General features: G+C 39.8%; 2 protein-coding genes and 1 pseudogene across 2 annotated transcripts; 1 reads left to right on the top strand and 2 right to left on the bottom strand.

Moving 5' to 3' along the window:
* Positions 1-128: 128 nt before the first annotated feature.
* Positions 129-2,818, top strand: LOC131256072 (plant UBX domain-containing protein 10-like). Its single transcript, XM_058257122.1, has 4 exons — positions 129-1,034; positions 1,119-1,289; positions 1,368-1,571; positions 2,390-2,818. Exons 1-4 carry the CDS (start codon positions 477-479, stop codon positions 2,618-2,620), a joined length of 1,164 nt encoding a protein of 387 aa, XP_058113105.1. The 5' UTR covers positions 129-476; the 3' UTR covers positions 2,621-2,818.
* A 94-nt stretch (positions 2,819-2,912) lies between these two features.
* Positions 2,913-8,496, bottom strand: LOC131255373 (uncharacterized). Its single transcript, XM_058256065.1, has 3 exons — positions 6,348-8,496; positions 4,006-4,086; positions 2,913-3,038 (listed from the first exon to the last, which is right to left on the bottom strand). The coding sequence occupies exons 1-3, from the start codon at positions 6,801-6,803 to the stop codon at positions 2,913-2,915; spliced, it is 663 nt and encodes a 220-aa protein (XP_058112048.1). The 5' UTR covers positions 6,804-8,496.
* LOC131256074 (uncharacterized) lies at positions 7,713-8,489 on the bottom strand (annotated as a pseudogene).
* Positions 8,497-20,418: the final 11,922 nt, after the last annotated feature.

The following is a 20,418-nucleotide window of genomic DNA, read 5'->3' as shown; positions in this document are numbered from 1 at the left end:
GATACTGATCCGATTGATCAGTCCTTGCAATTTTTCTTGGTTTCTTTTAAATTTGTTTTATATGAATATATATTAACAGAGATAACCAGCTGATTATCAATAAAGGAAAAGAAAAGAAGCAGCATCTGCTGGGTGCTTTGCTTTAGACATTCTTTAAACAATATCTCCTTTTTGTTAATACAAAAAAGCAACCTCGCATTCTCTCTTATCCCTCTTTACCAACAGTAAAAAGCTAAAGCTCCAACCCCATCTCTGCATTTCACTATGGAAGCTTCAAACTGAAGAAGAAGAAGACTGCATGGCAATGATGGGGTCGACAAGGATCTGGGCTTAAGAGAAATGGTGGTGGAGCATCAAATCAGCCAGATTTAACACTGCAGAAGAATCAAGAGCTTTCTCAAACATTACCACATTATTTTCAGGCATCACACCAATTTCCTGAAAATTTCATATCAATTTCTTGAAAATTTCAAAAGATGTCAACGAGAGAAAACACGAGAGCAGAGCGTTCGTTATGTAGCAGCAACATTATCCGAAGGATTGTTAACCTCCCAATAAACATAATAGAAGGGATTTCGAGAGCTGTGGGTCATGGAATGGCATTGATAGGTGCTGGAAGGAGAGACCACCAGCAACCACATTTCCAGCAGCCGCATTTCCAGCAGCCCCAAGAAGCTCTGGCAGTTCCAGAGGAATGGTTTTTCATAACCAACTTCGAGCAGCAGTATGGTTTGTCCCATCCCTTTTTTTATGCCTGCAGATTTGTTGAAGCTCTCAAGATGGCAGAGCAGGAATCAAAGCTTCTCTTCCTTTATCTCCACTTGCCTGAGCACCCCTACACAGCTCCATTCTGCAGTGGAACCCTCTGCTCGGAGCTGGTCGTGCAGTTTCTGGATGCGAATTTTGTTTCCTGGGCCGCCATTGCAAACAGTGGGGAAGGTTTACACATGACTGCTGCACTAAGAGCACCCACTTTTCCTTTCTGTGCTATTATCATGCCTGCTTCCGGTGATAGCATTGTCATCCTGCAGCAGGTGAATAATTTTCTTTTCCTTTCTCAGAACCATCTCACTGCAATGTTTCTCTCTCTCTCTCTCTCTCTCACCATAACTGTTTAGGTGGAAGGGCCAGTGTCACCTGCTGAACTGGTAGAGATTCTACAGCTGACAATTGAAGAACAAAGCTCGGCTTTCAGAGCCAGAGCAGTAGAAGAGGAGACAAGAAGAGCGAACCGCCAAGTAAGGGAGGAACAAGATGCTGCGTATCGTGCAGCACTTCAAATGGATAGGGTGCGACTCGATCCTGACAGTCTCAAATCTAAATCGGATGCAGTACTAACTGACATATAACAAACAACATATTTTCAGGAAAAGGAAGTAATCCGGGAGTTGGTCATAGAGGAACCAGCTCATATTCAACAGCAGGTTGAAGCACACAAGAAGGAAAACATCCAGAAGCCAAGGAAATCTCCTACCACTGCGAAACAGTCGGGCAGCAAAGCAAAAGAAACAATCAAGGAAACTCAACGAAAGGAAACCGTTACTCCCAGAACAGGTCCATTGGTTACTCAGGTAATGGACACTGTACTTCCATCCATTGTTCAAAGTATCCCTGATATTATCCATATCTCCAGCTCAGCGATACTAATAACACTGGTAGCAATGCCAACACAACTGATACTATCAGAAATTTTAGGTATTGGCAATGTATCACCCTTATTTTCAATTGTGTAAATTTTAGGTGTTGCTTGTATTGAGAATGTATCCACGAAATTTCAACAATCTTGTCAATGGACTGATATCGCTAAAAATCTATTTATTAAAAAAAATCATTAAAATTTTTTTTTATGGTCGCATAGTTGTATTTAATGTTCAATTTGTCAACAATAATATTGAGATGTTATTGTTGTTGCAACATGGGCAATATTGAGACCACAATCTTTTGATTCCATTTCGGTTGTCCGAGATTTCTTGGCGAAATATTTTGTGTTGTCAATATTCTGAAATATCGATGAATATTTGGATGGAAGGTTGGATTGATAGATGGGATGGATGGACTAATTTCTTATGGTAGCACATGCTTTTAGGCCCTGATTAAATGAAAAGTTATTATGGATGTATTCTTTTTGCAATTTTTTATTCCTAAATATGTAAATATGTGTATTTTAGCATCTCCTAAAGTTTCACTAAAAAAATCCACTGTTTTCACCATGTTTCCTTGCATTTCCGATTATCAGCGATATTATCGGCAATATCGATATTGTTTTTGTATCCCCGGCTAGCAAAACATGTAGTGATACCAATGCTTCGAACATTGCTTCCATCTCAAATCAGAAGCAAATAAGCAATAATCATGAAACTGCTCTGATCCAGGACACATGGTTTTGCAGATACTGATACGATTTCCGAATGGAGAAAGGAAAGAGCAGAGCTTCCTTTGCACTGACAAGATTCAGTCCATATACAGATACATCGACTCACTGGATTTGCCAGGGATAGGAAGTTACCATCTGATATCCAACTTCCCAAGAAAAGTTTATGGCTTCGAGCAGATGAACATGACTCTCAAAGATGCAGGCCTCCATCCGAGCACAAGCTTGTTCCTAGAGCTAGTGGAATAGTATGTTCCCGTTGGTTCTGTAAGGATCTAAATTACCTGCAGAAAGTTTCCAGAAATACTACTGACAGACGTTTCTAAATGTACTGTATGATAGATTTCTTTGTTGTTGTAATTTACGTTTGAAAAAACCTATATGGACCCAAAAAAAAATGAACTTTAGTTTTACATCCTTAAATTTAATCAATTGATTCACCTCCAATGTGCATATAATGAGGTCATGGGGGACAGTTTGGTAGCAATTTTATATTCATGAAATAGCACACAGTAGCAGAAAAAAACAGACCATAATATTTTCATTTCATGAGGGTCTTAACAATGGATATGACATTATGCTTCTTGAGATCCATGTAAGACTGCCCACAGCCAATGAACACTAAAGGTGCTCCAGAAATGTAAACCGTGGAAAGTGCGGTCCCAACCTGTAAAAAAGTTCAGTTTACATCAAGTGTAATGCAGGGGCATTTTCACATTGGGCTCGAGTGGGGTTGCCTGTGGGATGCGGGCGCACACTCGGGGTGGGCGGGGCTCACGGGGGAGGTCTTGTGTTCGAGACTAGTCACCGGGGGTGATTAATGCACATTTCACACCTGGCTCGAGTGGGGTAGCCTGTGGGATGTGGGAACACACTCGGGGTGGGCGGCCGGTGTGAGGCAGTACCCATGTGATTTGGGGCCCACGAGGGGGGTTCGGCCGAGGTCCTGACCCATGAGATGTGGGGCTTGGGTAATGCAGGGGCATTTTCACACCAGGCTCGAGTGGGGTCGCCTGTGGAATGCAGGGGCACACTCGGGGTGGGCGAGGCCCACGGGGGAGGGCTCGTGTTCGAGACTCCTCACCGGGGGTGATTAATGCACATTTCACACCGGGCTCGAGTGGGGTAGCCTGTGGGATGCAGGAACACACTCGGGGTGGGCGGCCCATGTGAGGCGGTACCCATGTGATTTGGGAACCATGTGGGGGTTCGGCCGAGGTCCTAACCCATGAGATGTGAGGCCTGGGCTATAAGATAAAGGGATTAATTAGCCATACGCTAACAGTTTGAGCTTTTAGAGCAAGTGGTTAATTGTCCTACATCACTGGGCTATGAGATTAAGGGATTAATTCATCACGCTTTAACAGTTCGAGCTTTTAGAGCAAGTGGTTAATTGTCCTACCTCAAATTGATATCAGAGCGGGAGGTCTCGTATTCGAGACTCCTCACCGGGGGGTGATTAATGCAAGGACATTTTGGGGTGGGCCCATCCTTGTAAAAGAACCCAACTTTTTACCTTCAAGACTAGCTGCTACTGACTCACAAAGCTTCTCAGCTACCAGTGATGAAATGCTATAAACAGGCTAAATATGCACCCATAAAATGGATATTATGTACTGGACACATAAACATACCACAAATTTTATTTTATTTTTTGCCATAAGCCTATCCTTCAAAGCTTTCAAAGTCAGTTGCAGGTCTGAAAATTGCATTCCCTGAAATGCTGAAAAATGGTGAGAAGCTTGCTGCTACTACAAAACTCACGGCTTACATCAAAATGCAAGAAATATGTAGAATGCTCACAGTGATCTACATAAGCATGCACATGGATCTTTGCATGTTTGGACCCATGTTTATTTTATCCCAATTATATTTGTAACTTATGGTTCTATGAGTTGCACTGGACATTTGCATAGCCCGACAAATCAAGTTGGGCCACACTTTGTAGGCCAGTGAGCTGAATCACACCATCTAATTATTCAAATCATCCCATCAATGTCCTACAAAACAAACGTTCATGATCATTTATAGAATATAGATCCCATCATCAATATGAACCATCCATCTGGTGGCCCCTGGGTTGCATTGCTTTCGATTTCATAGAATCACTTTAATGAAACAATCTTCACCATCCCAGCCATGCTTAAGAAAAGACTTCCAACATTTGGATGGATATGGCCATTTCATTAAGATGATCTTTGAGCTATGGACCATGAAGTGTGGGCGAGACGTAGTGGACTGTCTAGAACAAATAGGTTCTCCGTGTGTCAAAATGCAACTCAATGCATCATAACTTATTGTGCTATGGGAGGGTAACCATAAACCATGACATGAGTTTTGCTAGCATTTACTACTTTTTGACTTTTTGCTTTGCCCTTCCGTTTTTTAATCATTTAGTTTTTTGAGTCTCTGCCATGGCCAATTCCAAAGATCAGGTAAAACTTAAGAGAGGAAGGTTGATGTCGGGTGGGCAGCTGCTCATTTAACTTTTGCCGATCTACTATTTAGAAGCTGCACCAAATTGCTAGGAGAGAAGCTTCTTTGTTAAGCTGGCAATTCATTAGTATATTATAAATCGACACAAAAAGATTGGACCCAAATACAAGTGACACTCTCATCATTCAAGAATCAGGCGAAATCTAGACAGAAAAGAAATTTACAAAATCCTATATTACACACAGTTGACAGAAGCAGACAATAATTTATTGCTTAACGCCCCAATTGCCCAAAAGCTCCACCGTTGAGCAGTTCCTCTCTTGCAAACACCCAACTTAAGGGGAGAACTGAAATGATGCAAAGGAAATAAGCGACAGAGACAAAATTCCCATATTAGTGGGTCCCACGCTAAACAAGCTTATCTATCTTTTAAAAGTATGTATTGCTATTAATAAGTTACCAGCTGGAGAAATCAACCGGGAGCCTAGAAGCCTTCACTTCACAGGGAAAAAAAAAAGGCAATAAGATTCGGAAGAAAATCAGCACTCTGATTATTATGCAGATGCCCTACATCCTCCAGAGAAAAGATCAATGTCCATGGTGATGTGGTCATTTCAAAGATATGAATCGTTTCAACGTCATTTTTTATTTTTCTTCATTTGGTATTTGAACAAGTTCATAAAAATTTTAGGGCCCAGGTACCTTTGTCATTAGTTAATATTTGAAGTACTTTCTCATTGTGGTTAGTTTCCCAGTCAGAATAAAGGTTCTTTTTTTTTTCCTCACTTTTGTGTGTGTGTCAGTGTGCGTGTTTGGGGGGGGTAAGCAAATTGCGAACGAAGCCATCCTTTTCTATCTTGTTGGAGGCAAAATAGCTCTTTATGAATAACAGAATGTTAGTAAAGCAATAGGATACATAGGAAAGGGAGAGGTGGCGGATCACCCACAATGAGTGACCCTTTTGCCACTCCTTATCTTGCAAGAGAATCGGCTACCTGATTAGCCTATCAGGGAAAAAAAAAGGTTTTTGAATTAGAAAGATGCACATACAATATCCATCAAGCTAGTCATAAGAAGACCAATAAAGAAACTGGCAGACAAACCCTTAAACATAGACTTGCTTCGGAGTATTATCTAACCCAGTCTTTGTATGTAGTTCAGTTAGTTGATATTTAAGCATGAAACTCTACTGTTAAGAATTTTCTCCTCATCACAGAACCAAAAGTACCCACATTTTGGAAATTCTGTTAAGTCAGGTGACAAGGCAGTAAACATTTTTTGAAAGATGATAAATTCATTGAAAGGCCGAAGCCAAAATATACAAAAGAATAAACAGAAACAGAAAACAGCAAAACTGCTACCAACCCATCTGGAATTGGAATAAACTATCTGATCCCATCACCCATTCCATTACAAACGGTTTAGCCCTCCTAAAAACATCTACGCTTACTTCTTGTTCATGAAACATCGACCATTCCTTTCAAGGCAGTAAACATCAAATGAATGTATGCAAAAAGCTCCATGAGAGGAATTTATTTACCCCTGGAACATAGATGAGAACCATCCTTTCTTCTTTTGCATTAGGCTTCGTTTTCTTCTCCACTCCCTCCACTTCGTTGCTGTCACTTTCGCTGCTGATGACCTCTTCCCAATCCGTCACGCTTTCTTCTTGATCGGTTGCCACAACTATCACATTCTCATCCCCTCTCTCATCTACAGGATCTGTAAAATCCAGTTTCGACTCTGGAGGTGAATCATCCCAAACTCTGTTTTTCTTTGTTACCTTTTTCTTTGGCTCCAGCTTGGAGGAAGCCTTGCTAACTACTGTATCTGTTTTCTTACCCACTTTCGACTGCAACTTTTTTATTATTTGAAGGATGATAATTTTATTAAAAAAGGGAGCAACTGCAACCCAGAAGAGAACAGAATAAACTGAAACTATACAACACACTGCACTCAAGAGGGGCCCAAGCATGGAGAACAAAACAAAATTCATCAAAAGAAGATCGAAACCCACAAGGATAACCCAGAAGAGCCAAAAAAACCTAAACAAGAGTTACCCAACCCAAAGAAAAACTGAAAACCGAAAGCAGCCAGAAGGGAGACTAACCGAACAGGAAAGCGAGATCTGAGCCATCCATCTGAGCAAGGGAAGAGGCCCATTCGTTCACCACTCTAATAATTTGAATAACCTCTAAAGGAGCAGGGGAAGACATGTTTCTGAAGCAACGGCCATTCCTTTCTTTCCAGATTTACCAGAGGGTAGCCAAAAGTGTCATCTGCCACACGGGTCTGAGAGAAGTCTGAATATGCGCATCATGCCAAGCAGAGAGTAAGGTGGAGATGTTTGTCGGCATGACCCAAAGGAGCCAAAACTTAGAAACAATGGAGGTCCATATGGCAGGTACATATGAACAATGAAGAAAGAGGTGCGGAATGGATTCAGCGTCTCTGTGGCAGAGGTGGAAGATATTGGGCAGGATCATTCCCTGTCGGCGGAGATTGTCGATCATGAGCGTCCTTCCTCTTGTTAGAATTCATGTAAAAACTAACAACTTAGGAGGGACGTACCAGAAGGAAGGATACTGGAGAAGAGATGTCGGGTTTCGCAATTTGATAAGATTCCAGAAGGATTTACAAGTGAAGAGGCTCAAGGTAGAGAGAGACCAGTGGCATTGATCTTCCTCCTTGGGAACAAGCTTAATGCCATGCAACAAGAACAGCAACTCCAGCAGCTCCAGAACATCAGAATCCAAAAGAGCAAGTCTACAAGGAGGACACCGGGCACCTGAGCAATCAACAGAGGACTGAGCCACTGAAATGGAGATATTGGAGGACACTCTGGCCAGAGCAGGGAAAAGTTTTGAAATGGGGCTGTTGGAGATCCAACTGTCCAACCAGAACCTTATCCTAAATCCATCTCCAAGACTGAAGGAAATGCCCTCTCTGAAGTGGGGGTGGCAGAGATTGCCTTCCAAATGGCTGAGGCCCTATAGAGAGAGGAAGGTTTAGTGTGCCATCCCCCTTTCGATCGCAACTTTTGAAGCTTAATTACATTAGAAGCCCTGACATCTAAGCTGTCATTCTCTTTACTCTTAACACCATCAGCTGCACAAGATTGTTTGATCCCAGCCTCATGTCTGTTAGAATAACCACCGCTCTATAATCCACAGCCTTTTATCAAATCATCATCTGCATTGTCCTTGCTGGACCTGCCAGTGCTCTTTTGCTTCATGCCGTGCTGTGATCCGGCCTTCTTGAGCGTGATCTACTTCACAGGCCTCGTCACCTGCTTCCAACTTCCTCATCTCTCCACCCTAGCCTCTGCTTCCTTCTGCAGCTGCCAAAAGACGTCATCAAAATCATCATAAGCCGTGCACTTTGGATCATAGATCTGCAAGAACTAATGCTACACCATGGAGAGAAGATCGTCGACATAGAGGAGATGGAGTATCCTCTAAATAGACATCAACGAAAATGAGGCTGAGATCATTGTCGAAGGTCCATTTGAGATGTACACGGCACCCAGGGTGTCATAATTGTACAACATGTCACCGGATCGCTCCTCCAAGAGGCAGGACCGGATCAAGGCGTCAATAAGGGACCCTTTAAGGGCGTTTCCGAGTGCCTTGCATGCCCACAGGATCAAGCCACCCCACATAATCAGCAATTGCTCCAACATCTCTGAAACAAATCTACCCGAAAAGGCCAAAAATCACAAAACAGATTCTAAAATAATAAAAGAATATATCAGCAATTTCTCAAACCATATACAGTGAATTGCAATTCAACAACAGAAATGATGAAAGGGGGAATTACAAAATAGATTCAGATTCAGATTCAGATTCAATCAAAAAGATCAGAATATAATTCCAGAACAAATAAAGATGAATTTTCGTAGAAAAAAAAAAGGAGAATTGAAATTGATTGAACCCTAATTTCTCCAAAAATTGGAAATGAATGAAAATAGTTGTCTTTCTCGAACACTGAGAAGCCAAATTTTTTTTTTTTTTTTTAAAGATGAAGATGAAACAAAAGAGAAAAATACTACTAATTTATTGAGGCCACAAGGGCAAAAAGAAAAACAAAGAAATAGGAGGAAACAAAAGAGAAAATACTAATACAAATACAAAGGCACCCAACCCTAAGGCGCCCACTCCCTTATACAATGATTAACCCTATTAATCACCCATTGACTGGAGCATTTTTCTATCTTTGAAACAACAATCATTCCTTTCAAGACAAAGGGACTAGATGACCGTAAGGAGAGCAATCCTCCAGCTAGAAGAGGCCTTCTTGCCTGAAACAGCTGAGGGCCAGGCTTGGAATAAAATGTCCAAGGAATACAGCATAACCCAGTAAACTCTGAAGCACCATGCATCTTTTGCATAATTTGTCCACAGGAAAAATTCCATTTCTTCCAACCAGCCAGGTAAAAGCATCTACCTTTGGAGGAGCTTCATACAACCACACAAGAACTCTATGATGACGAAGGGCCTGGACCATAGTATTACTGTATTAGAGATCTGAGAGAAGAAAGATCTCCCTAAAAATAGACCTGACTTGTCCAGTCTCCACACTAAAGAGTCCTCGATGGCTAGGTTAGGCTAAAGGCCATGTAATCAGGAAATTCTCTGCGACATGCTTGATACATAGGGGTAAGATATTATTTGTTGAAGACGCTAGCATGACTCACATTGTATACAGACGGCATGCCTACTGCTCATGTGTTAGGGGAACGACTTTATGTGCATGAGATCCACCCCGTCCATTCGATGGGCCACCTGATCACATAAATCAAGGCTATTCAGTAGAATCATGACTCAGTTGGGACACACCGCAAAGAACAAGGTTGAATCATGCCTAAAAACTCTAATTCATGTGGTGTGACCCACCTAAGCTTTGAAAAATGGGATATTCAGAGAGTCCCTTCATTGTGGTGAGGAACATATGATAAATGGATTGGATGATAACGTTCTCATCCCAACCACTCTTTATGGTGGGGCCTGCCTAAGTTTTGGATTGTCCTGATTTTCAAGGACCATGGTAAACACGAGGAAGTGCCTGATGGACAGGCTGGATCTCTTACATGTGTGCTCCTTCAACCAGGTTGTTTGTAGGTTACCATATACCACACAAGTCACAGTAGTGAGGTCCTTATTTGATACACTAGAAGAGCATGACACTTGATATGTAGGAACTTTGAAATTTTACGCTTGGAATGTAATAGCTCAAGTAAAACCGAGTAAAAATTATGTACCGAGCTCTTAAGTAAAACTAACAGAATGAGATTGTTTGAACAATTGTAGCCTTTGATTCGTGGATAGTTGCCTGCTAAAATAGGGCTGTTGGATTTTATTTTATTTTTCCTTCTTTCCACCATCCAAAATTCCCACTAACCCGATAGTCAGATAATCAAATAAGAGTGATCTTTAAATTTAAATTTTTTTTTTTAAAAAAAACAACAACAACAACAAAAATAAGAGTGATCTTTCTTTAATGACAAATGTAAAATGGGACCCATAAGTTGGACAGTTTGATTTCACTTACGTAGAAGCAAATGCCACATATTCAATTTTTGAGTAAAATTTCGAAGTGCCTATGTATCATCACACTCCGCCAGACTATCAGAGTTTTTATTTCCATACAGGGCTGGTGACAGAGAGTTGTTTGACTCTCTATGCTTTGAACAACGGCTAGACGCACATTATGGGACATGAATTGCCCTCTGCCCCACGCCCACACGAAGTTCATGTGATCAATCTACATGGGGCTTACTGGTATGTCTGTGAGAATACCCCGTCCATCAGTTTCCCCATCTCATGTTAGGACATCTCAATGGGCCCCACGTAGCTTGATAGTGGGAAACATTTCTCTGCAATGAAAATTCACCACGTCCATTAAGTGCCTGAGATTTTTGCACTACTGTCATAGAGATTTTATTTTTTATTTTGATTTTGAGAGAGAGAGAGAGAGAGAGAGAGAGAGAGAGAGAGAGAGAGAGAGAGAGAGAGAGATGAAAATTTCTTTAAAAGACCCGCCAAACTGTTATAGAGAAATGTAAAATGTAATAGGAAAAAGTTTCATGCTCAACTTTTGAATGGCATAATGAATCAGCAATAGATTTTTTCCTTTTTTTTCCTTTCTGAAAAGAACTTGACAATATAGTTGTACCCTGATATATCATTTTCTTAGCATGGAGGTGGTTGGAGATCCCTAGAGCTGTAGAAAAAAAGAATGGAGTGGCCCAATAGCGGACGGTTTTCTTTAAAGAGCAAATATGGATTTGAAACCATATGCCTTATAAATTGCATAGCATATGCCCTCATAACTAAAAAAGACATCCACAACTGCATAAATAGTCTAATAACATGCTTCCCCACATGATTGTATAGGTATTTTGAAAGAATGAAATAGTAGAAAATATCCCTAAACTTGTGTAAAAAGTGAATGAGAGGATCAAACGTCTATGATCATATGGCCTCATAACTAGAAAAATATCCACAACCGCATAAATAGTCTGATACCATGCTTTCCCACATAAGGCAGTGTTACCTAGACACTTCCACTTTCTGGGTTTTTGCCATGCTGACACTTTGGGAACACTTGGACACTCTTGGACATGACACGACTTCAAAATCTATATGGGTGAAGTGTCTTAGTGACATTATCAAAAAGTGCTGCGAGCCAGACACTTTAAATGAGGTGTCCAAACATGTCTGACACAAAGCTTTCTTTTCATCTTTCTTAATTTTTCTTTAATGTGAATTTCTTTCATCAAGTTAAAAGATGTCTCATTCCTAGCCCTTAAAGTTTACTTTCTTGTTGTTGAAGAAACTACTCCTAAGAACTTCTCAGTCCCTAGATTTTTCACCATAGGTACCATGAGCCGTATAACAAAAAAGAACAAGCTCTTTTGTTCTTTTTGCTTTTTTGATCTTTTGTCGTGGTTCTCTGATCTTTTAAGAGAGAGAATAATGTTATACAAACTACCATTTTTAAGGTGATTATGAATTATTTTCAATATTTTGCTTATCAATTACTTGTTATTTGGAGTTCTGGGCTGGGTATTCTATAACAGTGACAGTTACCATTATGGTAACGGCCGTAACGGGCTTTTTTTAGTTTTTTGAAAAGATCTCTTTCAGCTCCGTTACGGGCCATTTTTTCTCTAACGGCCATTGCAGCTGTTTCGGCCCTATAACGCGCAATGGTTACCACCATTACCGTTACGTAACGGCTGTTATGTAATTATATATTCATTTCTAATTTTTAAATTCTTTTCTTATTTCCTTTGTTCGAGTTTTTCATGGTTTTTATTTTATTTTACAAAAAATGTTAATTTTCTTTAAAAAAATGTTAATTTTCTGTGTAGAGAAGTGTCCCCGTGCCTACATTTTTGTTTGCAGTGCCAGGCACTTTAGGATACTTTGACACTTGGCACCAATGCCATGTGTCCAGGTACTGGTCTAAGGATTTTGCTATTGGGCCTTTGGATCATTTTAGGGTCTCTTGGGGAGATTTTTCCCTTTTGTATGATTAGGATTGATGCCTAATCATCTTTCTTGTATGAACTTGTGGCTTCTATTCTCATAATTTTTTTGTTGCCCTAAAAAATTAAAAAATAAAAGCTGAGAAGTGAATTGTATCCCCAGCTGGATTGGCTGAAGCTAAATATTGATGCAGCTCCATGGGTAATTTGGGATTGTCGTATCGGTGGTATGGTATGGGATGATAAATGCTAAAGCTAACTCTTTTGTGCCTGTCAGCAGTGGTGATTTAAATTTAAGGAATTAACAACCTATACTTGTCTTTAATTACTGACTTGTTTGGGGGCTTGCTTTTTTTATGGAGAGCTATTCTAGTAATGTCATTGTTTTGGTTGTCCTAAAAAAAGCCTTGCTCCTTGGAATTGAGTGCTACTGGTCAATCAGATTAAGAGAAGGGGAAAAGTGACGGGGGAAAAAAAGGAGAAGGGCATTGGCTTACCCATCTCTTTTTCTCGTGTTGATAGGGAGGTTAACTCCCTAATGCTCTTTTAGCTAAGAAGGATGTTTGATGCATTTAGGCCCTCAATCACAATGATCTATCGTCTATAATCAGGTTGGTCCCACAGGCGATAAAATCATATTCATGCAAGCGGACCTACATGCGACCATTGTTCACACATGTTTACCATTCATTACTGCACTGTTCAAACTTGTGCATTGTTCATCCATAAACATGCATAGATTAGCATAATTGATAAGCAAGGTTCCTATTTTTATTCAAGTTCACAGTAAGTTTCCTTTTTGTCATCAAGCAAACTTATGAGTGGAATAGTCAGATCAGGAAGTTATTGAAGAAAGGCCTATAATCCATGGCCCTAAATGTGGAATAGACTTGTATTTTCAACTGAATTTCAGATTTTTGCATTCTTTGATTTGCTGGAAAGTTTCCCTTCAATATTTTCACCACTTATGCTAGGCCACTTTTCGGTACCAAACAATATCAGAATGACATGGAAATTTTCCTGTTCGAAATGACATTGAGCTAGATTTCACAAGCCCAAAATCATGGGATCGTGACGTGACTTGTGTGAGTTATAACTCATTAGCAGAAAGCCTATACAGTTGTCACAAGATTTAAGGGTATTTTAATCATTATTAATATTTTATTCAAATAGATGGTCAGCATAGAGGTAATGGATGGTGAGGTTGGGGTTTCTTTTGCTTTGGAAAACATACTCTTTAATGAATGGTTGAATAAATAATTGAAATTTTTATGCAGAGAGATATCCTCTTCCTTCATGGAGCAATTCATCATAACCTATTGGGTTTTATGCTCAATACAAGTATGGATTGATGCTATGCTCATATAAGGTGTGGTATTTTGTATCTAGCATGTGTGATGTTGTGAGTGTTAAATCTGCATTTATAATGTTAATCATGTTCTTTTTATTTGTTGTGGTTCATCATCTTGCAATAGTGTTTTTAGATCTTCTTTGTGTATAAGATCTAAATAGCATTTTTCCATGATGGATTACATGTATCTTTATGTTTTTGCAATAAACTAAGGTTGCAATGAAAATAAAATCTTTAAATTATTAAAATTAAAAAAAAATTAAAAAAAACCACCAGACCTCCTCAAATTGAGTACCTAGACCTCGCTTTCCCATAATGATGCTTGGCACCACTAACGCCTGAGAAAATCCCCTCCAAAATAACCACAACAATGACTCACCACTTAATGGCCCACATGAAAAATCTGCTTTCTTAAATTGAAGTCCATAAATCTTGACAGCCATTGGCAGTTTGAAACCTCCAAACTAAAAGTTTAAAACCCTCTCATATTTGAGACCTCCAAAGTAAAAGTTTAAAACACTCTCGTGTTTGCATTCCATACTAAGCATCACTTGGGTCTTTTTGGATGCTTTCCACATCCATCTCTCTCCCGTTGGGGTTGAAAGTCAATATTTCCAAGCGCGAGCTTTTGAGTGTGCACTTGGCCATGGAAGAAGTGGAGCTCGTGAGGACTTTTGGGTGTGGTGCGGGGTCTTTTCCCTTGTCATACCTAGGTTTTCCTATTGTATCGGCAAATCAGAAAAATACTTATGGGACAAGATTATTGAGAAAAAGACAAGAAAATTGAGAGAATGGAAAGGAAGCAATCCAGATGTAAGAGTTATTATTTGTCATTGGGTGGGACCCTCATCAAAGCGGCTATGTCCAATATGCCACTATACTTCATGCCGCTCTTCAAGTGACGTAAGTCGGTGAAGGACAGGATCGAGAGGATGCGGTGGGAGTTCTTGTGGAGGGGGAATGAGGAGAAACAGAAATTCCATTTGCTGAGCTGGGGAGGGGTGTGCAAACCATATAGCGAAGGATGTGCAAGAATAAGGAAGCTGGAAAGTATTAATCTGGCTCTCCTTGGCAAATGGCTATGGGGTTTTGGAACGGGGGAGGGGAATCTTTGGAGAGAGTCAGTTGCTCAAAAGTATGGGCTTCATAAGGGAGGTTGGGGGTAAAGAGCTCCTCTCGGGGTCATGTTTGTGAAAAGCAGTCCGTGATTGGAATGTTTTAGGAGGGAGATGGTTCGATTTTAAGATGTATGGGTTGGGGATAGTCCTCTTCAGGCAAAGTACCCCAGGTTAGCTAGCCTTTCTCTGGAGGAAAATGTTCCAATCGCTCGATGAGTCTCCTTGTCGAGGAATCTATGGATGGGGTGGAGTTTGTTAGGCTTCAAGGAAAGCTCTAAGGTTGTATTCTAGCTTCAAGGGAAAAGGATTATATAGTGTGGAAAAGTGACAAGTCGGAGCACTTTTCAATCTAGTCCATGGTTTTGAATGTCGGTATCGATCGGTGAATCAGCCCAACAAAAAAAAATGATATGATACAGCGTCACAGTCAGTATCGGGGCTATATCAGTCAGAATTTCATTTAGACCAAAGAATTAAGGAAAATATCGGGCAGAAGGAGAATAATAAGATATAATAAGATATTTAAGAATCAATCATTTTTATTTTTATTTTTGTATTTTGGACATGCATATGATGGTGTATTGAACTATTCTTTGATAAGAATGTTGCCTATCAGCTTGACTTGTTGAAGGTCAACTAAATGGGCCTCAATTGAACACAAGTAAAGCATGATTGGGTGAACTAGGGCCCATTACATTGCAATACAATAAAAAGAAAATGAAAATATCAAAAAGAAAGTGAAGGTTTACCCTTCTTTCTGATTTTTCCCATAATGGACTACTTCACTTTGATTTGTTGAATCCCATTCAAATCATTTGTTTTTATCCCAAAATAGGTCTAGGTCTAGCCTAAAATGAGTTTTTAAGCTTCTTCCATAGTTTAAATGAAAAAGAAGAGAAATGAATGAAATTTTGAAAAAAAAGTCAAAATCAAAATCAAAATTGGGTTTTTATGGGCATATCAGCTTGTATCGGCCATATCAATGCCGATTCGCCCTGTATCGGCCGATATAGAACGATATAGGCCGATACAGGCTAATACGGGTCAATTTTTTCGTTTCTAGCCGATACGACCCCGTATCGCATATCGTCTTGTGTCGCTACAGATACAATACGGTTGTATCAGCCAATACAATATTGATATTCATATCTATGGTCTGATCTTTCTACAAGATGATTTGGAAGCCTCCAATTGGCACAAGCAGTAACTAGATGACTAAGATTCGGTTATATGGAGGTCCTTTCAAAGTGGTAGCCTTTGTTTGGCTAGTAGGGAGAAAGAAGGTGTTGACTATTGTCATTATTCAATAGAGATCAGTGTTTTAAATAGCTACACTATGTAGCGTGTAGCTTACGCTATGTATCATAGCTTAGCCTTAATGCCACATAGCTCATGAAAATAGCTTAAGTTGCGTGTAACTTACGCTACATGTTACATAAACTACGCTACATGGCTCACATTACAAGTTATTTTTCACTACAACATTAAAATCAACAATGATTTGTTACATTTTTCTATTTTCAATAAAAATTAGTTAATCTTCTCAATACTTATAGTAAAAATAATATAACTAACAGTGCTAATCAGTTTCATTGCTCTTTCTTTACCTTTATACTTAATGATTACCCTTTCCTATTACTTTAGGTTGCATTTGGTTGCACCAAATATCATGAAATTTTGTTAAATTTCATTATTAATCAGTCTAATTTAGTGAATATCATGAAATTGGTGCAACGAAGCACAAACTTGATTAAAAATCTAGAAGTAACATATGGCTACGTTGCACATTATGTAGCTTACGCCTCAAACTTCAGAGGGATGAATTCTACGCTAAACTTTATTCGCTATTTAAAACATTGAAAAAGATCTTTGGTGCTTCCTAGTATGTGTCATGTGTATGGAAAACATCCATTAATCACCTTTTCATTCTTTGCTCTTTCCCTCGAATGGTGTGGTCAGTGGTGGGATTCCTTGGTTTGTTCAACATGGCATGGGGGCGGAGGAGGGGCAAGGAACTAGGGTAGAAGGGTTTGGCAGTTGGTCTGCATGGCTGTTCTTCAGATACTATCGGGGGAAAATAGAGTCGTTGTTTCCAAAATAGAAGTGGGTAGGCGGAGGAAGTGATTAGGAAGACTAAGGTTGGGATTGTGGGATGGGCCTCTTGTATGAAATCCTGCAATATTAGCTCTGTGTATGGTCTGGGCTTTATTTTTATCCTTTCAGATCGATTGGTGATTTAATGCCTCTATAGAGTATATGATGGAGGAATGGAGGGGCACCCCAACAAAGAACCGCAAGAGGATGTGCTTTTTTTGAATTCTTTGGGGTGTGTGGAAGGAGTGAAACGCTGGAATATTTGAGGATGCAGCTTCATCAATAAAGGTGCTAACAAAGAGAATTCTTCTTATGATCATCAAATGAGCACTTGTGAGACGATTCCAGGGACATGGTAGGAAATTGGGGCAGCCTATAATTCTGGATTGGATTTCATTGTTTATTCCCTAAGCAGATTTGGGTCGGATACCCGTTCTTCTGAATGATAGAGGGTCTCTTATATCGGGGCTGTTAGTCCATGTACTTTATATTTCATTTTATTAATAAAATCACCAATTCAAACAAAAAGGGTTCAGAATCCACTGCATCATTCTTCATCAAACAAGTCATGATCATGGTCCTATAAGAGGTAGAATTTCAACACTTTGCATGGTGATTGTTGTATTTGACCTGGATGGACAGCTCACTTATGGCCCCACCAGGCACCACATAGATGTCTGGATGACCATAAAGATCATCAAGAAGACTGATGCTGATGTTGTGGCAGTGAAGTACCTTGAGGGGCGATACTAGAAGTGTTGAATTTGAGGCTATTTCTCTGTTTTGAAGAATATAGTTTAGCAGGGTAGTAACTGTCACCCAGAAATCTTATTTCCAAGTGAGAGAAACCCCAAATTCTCAGCAGTGTTTTTAAAAAGCACCTCGTATTGCATAGCATTCAGCCCTCTATTTCACTACACGGTACTTTTATTTTTAATGGAAAAAAATAGGAAAAATTGACAAATAGTGAGAATAAATGTTAACCAAAAAAAAAAAAAAAACCCTTCATTTTTTCAAGCAAAAGCATGTTTAAACTGTGACTGTGGGCCACTTAAGAAAATCAAGCCAATCCAACCATCAGGTGGGCCACGCCATAGAAAACAATGTACAGCTACCCAAACACCTACACTGAAGGAAGGTGGCCCACGTGTGGTTGGATGCGTTGCATGCATGTCATACATACACCACAGCATGGCCAACATAGAAAAATGCTATAGAACAATCCTCTCCAACAACATTGCATAGCAACCAGCCTAAATTGAAAAAAGAAAATTCCCAAAAGGAAGCATACATATTCATCTGAAATGAAAAAGAACTCAGAAAGAGATGTGAAGGAGGCAATAACTGATTTATTTATTTTTTCCAATTTGTAGCCGTACGGATGTGAAAACATACCTCAATCAAAGTCGAGAAGATATTCAATTAATTTTATTTTATTTTCTTTTTTTGCTTCGATTAAACTCGAATGCTCTTGAACATACAGCATATGGACCTTCTTGCAGGGTCAATGGATCGGCCAGAGAATTCGAAAATCCCCAATGCACTTTCAAGCCATCCTTCCAAGGAAGCGAATTGCTGGACTCGGATTGGGTAGTGACCAGACTTTGGAACCCACCATGATGTATGCATTTTATCCACTCCGTCCATTCATGTTGCGAGCTCATTTTAGTGTATGATCCTGAAAATGAGGCAGATACAAATCTCAAGTGGACCACACCACAGGGAGCACTGGGGATAGTGATGGCCACCGTTGAAATCTTCGTTGGGCCCACCGCAATGTATATTTGCCATCCAACCCAGGATGAAGGGAAACATAAAAACCAGCTTAATCCAAAACTCCTATGGCCATAAGAATTTTTCAACAGTAGGCATTCGATCCCCACTGTTTCCTTTGGTGTGGTCCACTTGAGCTTGAATATAGCTGATTTTTTTGAAGGATGCCATTGGCAAATGTTTCAACGGTGGACATTCAATTCTTACTTTTTCCTGTCATGTGGCCCACTAGAGTTTTGGATATGCCTCAGTTTTGGGCCTCCTACGTAACATGATTTGAAAAAACGGGTGGATAGGATGGATTTCTCACAAAAATGATGGTGGGCCCCAATTAGCTTCCTATCGCAGAAACTTCGGCCACACAGGCCATCCTACCGCTTATAGGGGTGTAAATGGGCCGGGCTTGGGCCTGCAAAACCCTAACGGCTTACCCAGTACTAAACTCTGTGGGGGCCACTGTAAATGTACGTGTCTTATCCACGCCGTCCATACATTTAATGACCCCAAATTGAAGCATATACAAAGCTCAAGTGGACCATAGAAGCAGAAACAGTGGTGATAATGACTACATCAGAAGTTGAAAGTTTGAAACCTTCAATCTTTTACAGGCAGTTGGTCAGCTAATGTAGTTGGCTATGAGTTATCTGGAGTAGATGAGAGATTGACTCCACAACTATTCTTTCTCAATCTATTATTATAGGAAAGCAACATTTCACATGCATGTCTGAAATGTGTTTTCAAATGCAGGATCCAGATGAACCCGTTTCACATGCATGTTGTTTCCATTTTCATGTTAAAAGGATTTGACCGAGTAGAGCAAATAAAATCTTCTTCAAAAATCAATTTATGTTTCTCCCATTCTTCAGCTGAGGTGAATCTCATCCTCCTGTAATAGTCTTATCTACACCGTTCATCGTTTTGGTCAGATCATTTTAAGATATTATCCAAAAAATATGGCAGGTCCAAGGATTAAGTGGACCACAAAGTGGGGATTGAATGTCCACCATTAAAAACTTCGTGGGAGCTGGAGAAGTCTCGGATCAAGCTGATATTTGTTTTTTCACTTCATCCACGTCTAAGTGGCCTTATTAATAGGTTGGATGGTAAAAAACACATCACTGGCCCTTGGAAAGGTTTCAACGGTTGGTGTCATTTGAAGATTTGAAATGAGCAAATTGCGCTCTGTGGCCCTACTTCTTTAGTCTTAAGCACAACATTTTAAGTGATATGAGCTTTGCTACAGGAACTTTCTGCTCAAGATGCCACTCCTGCTTCCTTTCCCATCTGAAGTTGTGATGCTGCTACAATTTTCTTCTGTCTATGAATTTCAACCACTGGTATTGGATGCTCCAGGCCTGGTCATATGGAGAACTTTGTCTTGGTTTTTAATTAATTATGGGCTTTTCTATTATATTACTGTTCTTTCTGGAGAATGTGCAAATTAAGCAGTGAGCTGTCACAGTTTCTGCTTCAATTATTTGTTCTAGGAATGCAACTATCAAGGGATTTAACTCTTTGAACTACTAGAAGATGCCCATACCAGACATGGACTGCCGAGCCATGATGGTATGATGCATATAGGCTTCTTCTCTTTTCTTTTGTAGATTATTAAAAAGGAAAAAAAAAAATGTCGTTCCTATAACTTCTGATCAACTACTAGAGGTTATAAAAAGTGTCTCAAAATTTCAATTCTTCATTGTATTATAAATTAGAGGTACAATTGATCTACAGTGAGAGTCCTTAACATAATTTCATTTTCCAAGAAGTGTATGCTCAAAGTAAT

This window comes from Magnolia sinica, chromosome 9, assembly GCF_029962835.1.
Source record: "Magnolia sinica isolate HGM2019 chromosome 9, MsV1, whole genome shotgun sequence".
NCBI classification, from domain to species: domain Eukaryota; kingdom Viridiplantae; phylum Streptophyta; class Magnoliopsida; order Magnoliales; family Magnoliaceae; genus Magnolia; species Magnolia sinica.
The sequence above is the reverse complement of the archived record's forward strand: the minus strand, read 5'-3'. Positions and strand labels throughout refer to the sequence as shown.

What these genes read in the sequence shown, in the direction of transcription:
- LOC131255373 (XM_058256065.1), bottom strand. Translation starts at nt 6,803, where the DNA reads ATGAATTTTGTTTTGTTCTCCATGCTTGGGCCCCTCTTGAGTGCAGTG. An exon ending in TTCTCATCTATGTTCCAGGG is followed by an intron (nt 4,087 to 6,347) that starts GTAAATAAATTC and finishes TCAGCATTTCAG; the next exon opens with GGAATGCAATTTTCAGACCT. An exon ending in AAAATAAAATAAAATTTGTG is followed by an intron (nt 3,039 to 4,005) that starts GTATGTTTATGT and finishes ACTTTTTTACAG; the next exon opens with GTTGGGACCGCACTTTCCAC.
- LOC131256072 (XM_058257122.1), top strand. Translation starts at nt 477, where the DNA reads ATGTCAACGAGAGAAAACACGAGAGCAGAGCGTTCGTTATGTAGCAGC. An exon ending in GCATTGTCATCCTGCAGCAG is followed by an intron (nt 1,035 to 1,118) that starts GTGAATAATTTT and finishes ATAACTGTTTAG; the next exon opens with GTGGAAGGGCCAGTGTCACC. An exon ending in CAGGTCCATTGGTTACTCAG is followed by an intron (nt 1,572 to 2,389) that starts GTAATGGACACT and finishes ATGGTTTTGCAG; the next exon opens with ATACTGATACGATTTCCGAA.